Source organism: Tribolium castaneum, chromosome 4, assembly GCF_031307605.1.
Source record: "Tribolium castaneum strain GA2 chromosome 4, icTriCast1.1, whole genome shotgun sequence".
In the NCBI taxonomy this organism is placed as follows: Eukaryota; Metazoa; Arthropoda; class Insecta; order Coleoptera; family Tenebrionidae; genus Tribolium; species Tribolium castaneum.
In genome coordinates, this window is record NC_087397.1 from 317,167 (window position 1) to 326,144 (window position 8,978).

Here is an 8,978-nt window from a genome sequence, read left to right on the forward strand (position 1 = left end):
AATAGCTTTAAAAAATTTATTCAGGCAGGTTTTAATTGTTAAAGACTTTAGTAATATTAAAATTAGACAGTGGATATTAAAAATTCTTATTTTTTTAACAACGTAAGAAATAAGAACATTTTATGTGATTATATGACATTACTTGGAACATATTTACGTTGAAATTCTTAGAATTATCCGAACTCATTTGGCATTAGGAAAATCAGCTAGAATATGGAATTGCGTAACTCCGTTTGGATTAGTGAATTTGCTGGAATTACTGTATTTTTTTTCAGTTTACGTTGAATTGCCTAGAACTAGCAGAATTAATAACAATTACACCAATTAATTTGAAATTACAGAAATTATTTTGGAATTATAGATTATTGAGTTAGAAATATTCCAAATTATTACTAGATTTACTAGTGTAATTTTCTTTGTGGAAACGGAAGTGTTCGCAACTAACAGATTATTTTTTTTATGAAAACCAGAAGGTATCCGGAATTTTAGCGTAGGCTGTAAAGGTTTTAAATTTTTCTAATATTTTTTCCGAAAATCAACCAAAAATTTAAAATCATTTCCCAGCAATTTTGTCTAAAAAAACTCAAAATTTATTTCGATTTATCTAGTATGCAACTTGTTATACTCTACTGAGTATTGTGGTTAATCTAATCGCTTTGAAATTCTGCCACAAAATTCTTTTTTTTTGTATTATTTTTTTAGTTTGTTGTAGTGTATTTATATTTCTGTAAAATTGTTGCACTTCTTACTGAATAAAGCTCTAACAAACCATAAAATCACAAAATTAAACCAGAAAGTGCGTTTTTTGGACGATTTTATTAAGTGGAATTAAAAAGTGCGTTGAAAATTTTGGACAATTATTCATTTACAATTTAAACGCGACACAATTTCTTACCACTACTTTATTAAATTAATCAACAATATATTACAAAAACACGAATATAAGTTCAGTTACTTATTCGTCAGCCAGGCGACGACTGAATTCAAGTGCCTTTCCCTCCAACTGATTCGAATTTTGATTGAATCAACTGCAGCTTGCATTAGCGGTGCCACCGATTTCAAATCCTTCTGATGTATTTTATAGAATTGAGTCAACTTGAAAAAAAAATGTTCAAACATAAAAAATGTATCAAAAAAAAACCTACATCCTGTAAATCAATCTCTGTGGACAAATAGGAGAGAAAGTCTTGGCAAATTGAATTAAGCACCAAATCAACATCCTCATAAGTACTGTAAACGCGTTCCCAGTTCAACCTCAAAAAATGGAAACCTGTCCGAATTCCAACAAAGTGATTTATTGACTGCCAGACATAAGGGATGTATTCCAGCGTAATATTGCCACTTAAAGACAACTCCAAGTACCTAAAACTCTTAGTTAGGGAGGAAGAAAAAAATTAACTGGGCATTAAACCTGTTAATGAGCCAAGGATCGTGCGTACAACCCAGACTCAAATATGCAGTTTTCAAATCAGCTGGCGATATTTGAGGCTCAAGAGTGCGATTCCATAGGAAATCCCACTCCTTCAGACTCCCTGTTTTAATTCCAATGCATTGCACCGTCGAGCGATACTCAAACGGAATCCTAATTAAAAAAAAACATTTCTTGTATTATTGCTGCGCTCACTTGTTATGGCAAACATTACGCCCGTTAAACACGTCAACTTACGGATTTTTCGCATCAGGATCTGCATTTTCCATCCATGCGTAAAACTCCTTCTGTGCCCACCGAATGCACGGCTCGTATCTCAGTTCGCAGGCGATTTTCGTCAACCTCCACCTCAGGATTTTGTCGTTTTGGGGTTCCCCGGGTTTTTCACGCGTTCCCAACGAATCAAATTTGTGTCTAATCAGATGCGTCATATACGTTTCAAAAGCTCCAGTGTATTCATAATTGTTGATAATGAATCGGATTTCCTCCAAACTGTTGAGTGCTGTGGTCCAGGGAATGTAATTCGATTCTTTCCAAGTCAGGTATTTGGTGAGACGCAGTGGAATACTGTAATTGAGGATCTCCATTTGGGCTAATTCGAAAGCATCATCGATCAGTTGGCTGCGACTTGCCACAGGGATTTCCGAAGGGTTGAGGAACAGTTGGCGGATGAGGAGGTTCCAGTTGTGGATGTCGTAATTTACGCGAAAATAACCTGAAAAAATGTGAAACCAATCGACTTGTTGGAACATTTTAACCTTGACAGGAATTTTTTCAAACTTCTAAAAGTTACACCATAAAAAATATTAAATTGTTTGGCCCTCATTTATTTATTTTAGGGTTTTAAAAAAAATAAAAATAAAAAAATTGATTTTGCACTTTGGGTTTTAAAAATTAATAAAAATACAAACATTCAAACTTAGCTATTGTCTGAAGAGGCACTGTTTGTGTTTTTTATTAATTTTTGTTGCAAAATCACAACATTTTTTCTTGATATTTTTCATCAAAACAAGGCAAAAATACCCAAATAATACCTGCTTGATCGATGTTAAAAAGCACCCAAGAAGTATTCCCCGGACTCGTAATGTTCAGAGTTGTATTTCTTTCATTTTTCAACCACGCATTGTGAATAACATCATCCGTTGTGGTAAAGCTCAGCGGAATAAACCACAAAGTGTTATTGTTGACATTATCTTGAATAAAAATTTGCTGAGTAATAACAGCCTCTCCAGTGTCATAATTCCGGTCAACGGTTACATAAGGATATCCTTTTTGTTTGGTCCACGACTCCATGAAGCTCTTCACCGTCACATCGTCCGGAAGAACCGACGAATTTTTAGCGATTTCAGTTAGTGATTTCCAGAGCGAGTCTTGATCGGTTGATTTGTACGATCTGGAATCAATTTGTGAAAAATTTCGATTGGAATAATACAACAATACGTACAAACTATTCAAATAGTATTGGAGTCCTTGTCGGAAAACCGGCCTTGATAACGTATAATTCAACATCCGGATCAAACTCGTGCCTTTGCTTTGTATAATCGTATCGAAAATTTGCTCAATTTGCACCGTTTTGGTGAAATCGGTCTGAATCGGATGAGTTGACTTCAAACTGTCCAAACTGAAGCTTTTGTACATCACCCTCACGGGAAAATCGTTGCTGCTTTGCCACCTGGGCTTCAACTGTAATGAAAAACTCAAAAAACCAAAAATTTTTTTGCGAATTTATTACGCTAGTTTGCACAACTTCGGCCATAAAACTCCCAATGCCTTCGTTCAACCACAAATCGTTCCACCACTTCATTGTGACCAAATTACCAAACCACTGGTGGGCCAATTCATGGGCCAAAGCAATGAAGATGTGCTGTTTCAACTCCCAATTTCTCGAATGTTCCTCAAGGAGGATTGAGGATTTTTGAAACGATAAAATGCCCCAACTTCCCATTGAACCGCGGGCGAAATTTGGAACTGCCAAAAGGTCAATTTTTGGGAGTGGATATTTAATGCCTAGATAGTCTTCCAAGAAGATTAAAATGCTCTGAGCTGCTTCAAGCGCGTATTTGGCTTTGGGTAAGTCGCTCTGAGGGGCCCACAAATTTATAACAGGCCCGGTCTCGGATGAATTTAAGTGTAAATTGTGGAAGTCGCAAACTGTGAATGAGACCAAGTAAGTGGGCATTGGGAGGGACTTTTCAAAGTGGTCCCAAACCCATCCCGGTTTTTCAGCACTACAAAAAATTTGAAAATAAGTCAAATTACATTCATTTAGCTCGTCAGATACAATTATAATTATTTTGGAATATTTTTGCCATAATTATTGGAAAAATTACTAGTTTTGTTCTAAAAAATTCAACATTTTTTAAACCATAAACTCACGTCAGAACTAGCTAATAAATCAATAGTTTTGATACTGATTTGGTTTAATTAAAGTCTTACATAGGCTCGGTTTCCCTGAGTGGCATATTCGACCTCACTGTCATATTAGTCCTCCTTGCAATACTGATCTCAAAGGACGATTTAAAATTTGGTTCATCAAAGCAAGGAAACACTCTTCTTGCAAAAATTGGTTGAAAATAAGTCGTTGCCAACCATTTTCTCTGCCCTGACAAATCCTTATAACTCGTCCGATAAAACCCCGCCAAATTATTAGTAATATTCCCGGAAAATTTTATATTAATCGTATAATTATGCCCAGCTTCTAGCAAATTCTTCATAGTGATGTACAACTTATAATTCTCTTCTTTATAAACTTCCTGGATCATGAGCGACTTAGCTTCGGCCCCAATCAGGACTTCATCCGTTGAATTATTCTCACTTTCCACAATTATTACCGAACTGTTATGAGTCGAATTTTTCTGGTACATTTCAGGCTGGTCTTTATCACTCTCTTTATCCAAACTTTCGTAACGTAAAATTGTGGTTTTAAGTGTCGATACGGTCACGTTGTGTTCACTAACTTCCAAATCTTCCAAATTTAGAACTATTTTGTTGGTTTTTGTTAAACACCGAATGATTATTTTCACTTCTCCCGAGTAAGTGAAATTATCAGGCGAAAACTCGTCCAGAATCGGAAAAATTCTAAGCCGATAATGAAGTGGTTTTAGGTTTGTTGGTAGTCGGATATTTTCTTCAGGCTCCTCATTTATTGTCTTGTTGATCAGTTCCTCGATATCTTTCATGTCGTCTTGCAACTTGAAAATAAAAATTGTTTTACGACAAATTAGCTACAATTAATTTGTACGACCTCTAAATAACAATGAATTATTATTCAAGCAGCGCGAAATATGCAATTTAAAATTCTATTGTCACTATTAAATTGTGCACATGGTCTAGTAATAGACACCTTAAAGATATAATTGCTCTCGACCACTTATTACCAATGTTTGTCGTTAAATCTCATTATACAGGATGATTTTTTTATGCAGCAATGGCTATGAAATTTTCAACACATCCTAAATCGACCATTTTCATTGCATTTTTGAATTTACCTTTACAAATTGGTTAAAATTTACTCAAGTTATTGCCACTTCTCTGTCATTGTTTTTCATATATGGCAATTTTTTTGTTAAAATTTTCATTTGTAGGGGTTTATCATTAATCATAGCTCTTGAATCCTTTGCAATAAGTGAATACTTATTTTGCATTTGATAATCTAAGGTTCGAAGAGCCTTATAGGATTTTAAAAATTGTCAACTGTCACAATTCAAGGCTTTTTAAAATCATCATTTTTAAAAATTCCGGATTTGACAATTGACAATCTTGAAGATTTTAAAAGACCTTTCGAACTTTTGGTTATCAAATCCCAAAAAACATTAATTTACTTACTGGAAAGGGTTTAAGAATTTGAACAAAAAATTAACACTCGTTAAAAACTATGACCCTAGCAACTTGGGTACATTTTAGTGAGTTTGAAACGGCAAACAGATGGTTGTTGGCATTTGAAATTTTAAAGTTGGCTTCTAATTTTTCGCTTTTCCGGAAGTTCAATCATTTTGAAAATAACTTAGTTGAACTCAAAATAGTCTATTTGAATGTTTCAAAGTTAAAAAGTTTTTTCTAAAAGAATCACCCTGTATGACAATCAATGTCATCATTAAGAGACAAAATAGAGAAAAACCTTGACATGTATATGGTCAAAATTTAACAAATTATGATCATCTTTCAAATTAAATTGTCGTAGTCGAAGGTTCAAAACATGGTCAATAATTGAACCAACAATTTATTACGTAACAACGCTGCAAAATAATTATAAAACCTACCGCTTCCAACTTCCGACTAGGTCCATAGTAGTACATCAAGATCACAACCAGAAGCAAGGACACAACAGCTACCAGAACGAAAGCTATGGCCCTTTTAGTGGTCACAAAACATCCCCCATTTCTGTGATATCTGATATCATCAACCGAATCTTCGGCCAAAAATTCGGACCTTGTTGAACCAACACCTCCACGACCCATTTTCGCACAAAACAACACTAACACTGAACCAGCAGGTGCGACTGTTGCAGGTGGAGTAGTGGAGGATCCTTACCTCCTCAATGCTAATCACATGATTTTACAAATCTTTCTATTTTTATCGCGGTTTTTGTCTAAATCGGCCAAAGATTTAACAAAATAATTGTCACTTGACGCTATATCATTAAAATAAAGTGGCGGCAATTAAAAATTATGTTTCAAATTTTCGAATTTGTGTTTTTCTGAATTATGTAATAATAATGCAGTGTCCTTGGTTATGGTCAATTAAATCTTGTGAGATTGTAACCTGTAATCATGCACTTGACCCGTATCATCTTCGTGTTGTTGCTTTTTTCGTTTTTTATTTGCATATTGGGTCAAAAGCGCATAATTTATGCGTAGGTGTTGATTTTTGCAAATTTATGTTTGTCAGGTTTTGTGTCACAGCGAACGTTAAATTTGATTTAACTGATGGTGAAACGCTTACGTAAATAAGCAGTGAATATCACTTGGGAATAACAGAGTTTACTAAATAAATTTTGCAATTTTTCCCAGTTTAGAATCTAATTTTTTTGAATAATTTATGAAAATTGATAGATGGAATACAGAAAAAGTATCTGAACCAATTTTTAGTATGAACATGATGTTCTATTGTTAATTTTGGGCAAAAATGAAAAAATTAAAAATTAGAGTCGTACATTGAAAAAAGTGCTAAAACTTTTTAATTATTCCACTTATTACAATATTTTTAACTTTTTAAACAACTGAAAAAATATTTGTAATGTAAGAAAAGGTTTGTTTAGTGCAAAAATAATTTATTGCCGTTTGAAATTCAAATTTTGTTAACAAAAATTTCCTGTATGGCTTCGGGCTCGCTTTTGGCTACACTTTGCTCCATTTCCTTCTTGCCCCATTCGGAGGCAATGCTTTGGAGCGTCTTCAAGTCGTCCAAACTCTGTTTGACTCGTGTAAGCTCCAAGTTGCACATATTTTCCGTCTCGGCTAGCTTCCGTTTATAATTTTGCAACTCCAGTAATTGTTTGATTGACTGTGGCTTGTATTTATCGTACAAATTGTACGTTTCTCCACTCCCTATCAGACTCACACACGATTCTTTGGATTTAGTCGAATGTAAAGCACATGTGCACTTGAATTCGTGTTGTTGCATTTGAAGAATGCGGATTTTTTCCATATCTTCCTTCCACAGTTCCTTCTCAAGCTTGAGCTGTTGTTTCAAATCCATGATTGAATTCTGCAGGGAGGTCATTCGTTCACGGAGTCGTTTCTCGTTTGACTCGAACACGATTTTCTCAGAGAGTGAAATTTCACTCCCGGTATCGCTCGATTCTTCCGACATTTATGGAATTTTTTTGAAAAATAATTATTTGAAATATGCCTACTCAAAGGCCAGCTTTTTCAAAAGTAGGGTTTTTGGCCGTTGTTAGGTTGGTAGCGCTAGCGCATGTTTCTTTTCGGTTGTTGTAAGTGTCAAAACTGTCAACATGAAGTGAGTAATTTTATATTTTACGATTTATCTCAAACATCCGTTTTTGTAATTGCATTTTTTTTGCAAGAATGGTTATTTAGGTTTAGCTGAACGTATTTTTGTGTGTTTTTTCAGGATCGGACTTTGTGCGTACAGTGGGTACAAAATATACCCTGGTCATGGGAAAACCATGGTTAAAGTCGATGGAAAGGTAATTTACTAATTTAACCAATTATTCCACCCCAAAAAACCCTTCTTTTTCGAGTTTCATCAATAAATTGTACAATTTGGTAACCTCACTTTCAGACCTTCACTTTCCTCAACTCGAAGTGCGAACGTGCGCATTTAATGAAGCGAAACCCGCGTAAAGTTACGTGGACCGTCTTGTACAGACGTAAACATAAAAAAGGCCAGGAGGAGGAAGCTACCAAAAAACGCACACGAAGGACTCAAAAATTCCAACGTGCAATTGTTGGCGCTTCTCTCAATGATATTTTAGCCAAAAGGAATCAGAGGCCTGAAGTTAGGAAAGCACAAAGGGAGCAGGCGATCAGGTAGGTCATGAAATGCCAATTTGGTGATCTTAATGGTGGGTTTCAGGGCCGCCAAGGAGCAGAAAAAACAAACCAAAACTGCGAAAAAGGTGACACAGCCTGCCAAACAAGTGAAAAGCGTTCCGAAACAAAAGGCGGCCAAGAATGTGCAAAAGGCCGCGCCCAGAGTTGGTGGAAAGCGCTAATGTATTGATTTTTCAATAAAAAAATACGTTTGTGTTTTTTTATTGGTAATTTATTTTACTTATTTAAAAAACAATATAAACTGGATAACTTGTTCGAAATTTGAAAAAAATCACTTGGTTACTCATCTATCAGATTTTCACATATGCCAATTTTTTGTCCAAATTAATTGCAGGGGTTCATTAATAAAAACATCACAGCTTTTGAACACTTTGCAATAAGTGAATAACTTTCTCTGCATTTGATAATAGAAGGTTTGAAGAGTCTTGTCAACTATTAAATTGTAGGGCTACTATAATTTTTTGAAAATGATGGTCTAAAAAATAATTGTAAGTTTTAATTTTTAAAAACTCATGACTGTAATTATCAAAGTAATCACTATTACATTAAGAATCGTAAATTGCAGTTTTCCAGAAACAATTTCCCACCATGTATAGATAGTCCTGGTGAACCAACTTCCCTTATTTTCCATTGTCGGGCGCAAACCAAAATGTGGAGCAAGTTGGAGCTTTTATTTTATCTGACAGATGGCACCAGCGTAGACTGGGACTGTCACAATGTTTACAAGAAAAAAGATACACGCATCACGTTGTTAAAAATACGACATTTATGAAGAACAATTAATACCTGAAGGATGCCAGCACCGAATGGTAGTGGAGTTTTTTTTCTGGAAAGCATTTATTCTGACTTCAATGTTTCGATGTCTTTCGCGGCCGAAAATGCATCGAACCGAAGTTTAGAACTATTCAGAAAATATTATTATTTCAGCGCGAAAAAAGCAGAAGTTGTTACAAGATGACTAACTTGGGTGCTGAGATAACATTTTTTAATTTCGCATCATTTTTTTTATAAAAAACAAAGAAAATTTGTGA

At 34.8% G+C, this 8,978-nt stretch overlaps 2 protein-coding genes across 2 annotated transcripts; one reads left to right on the forward strand and one right to left on the reverse strand.

Annotated features, from left to right (window-relative positions):
* Positions 1-887: 887 nt before the first annotated feature.
* Positions 888-5,999, reverse strand: LOC655036 (aminopeptidase N). Its single transcript, XM_008192160.3, has 9 exons — positions 5,689-5,999; positions 3,866-4,620; positions 3,162-3,657; positions 2,874-3,112; positions 2,464-2,822; positions 1,667-2,144; positions 1,412-1,582; positions 1,146-1,362; positions 888-1,095 (listed from the first exon to the last, which is right to left on the reverse strand). Exons 1-9 carry the CDS (start codon positions 5,884-5,886, stop codon positions 952-954), a joined length of 3,057 nt encoding a protein of 1,018 aa, XP_008190382.3. The 5' UTR covers positions 5,887-5,999; the 3' UTR covers positions 888-951.
* Positions 6,000-7,255: 1,256 nt separating this feature from the next.
* Positions 7,256-8,157, forward strand: RpL24 (Ribosomal protein L24). Its single transcript, XM_961355.5, has 4 exons — positions 7,256-7,390; positions 7,505-7,580; positions 7,676-7,923; positions 7,970-8,157. Exons 1-4 carry the CDS (start codon positions 7,386-7,388, stop codon positions 8,106-8,108), a joined length of 468 nt encoding a protein of 155 aa, XP_966448.1. The 5' UTR covers positions 7,256-7,385; the 3' UTR covers positions 8,109-8,157.
* Positions 8,158-8,978: the final 821 nt, after the last annotated feature.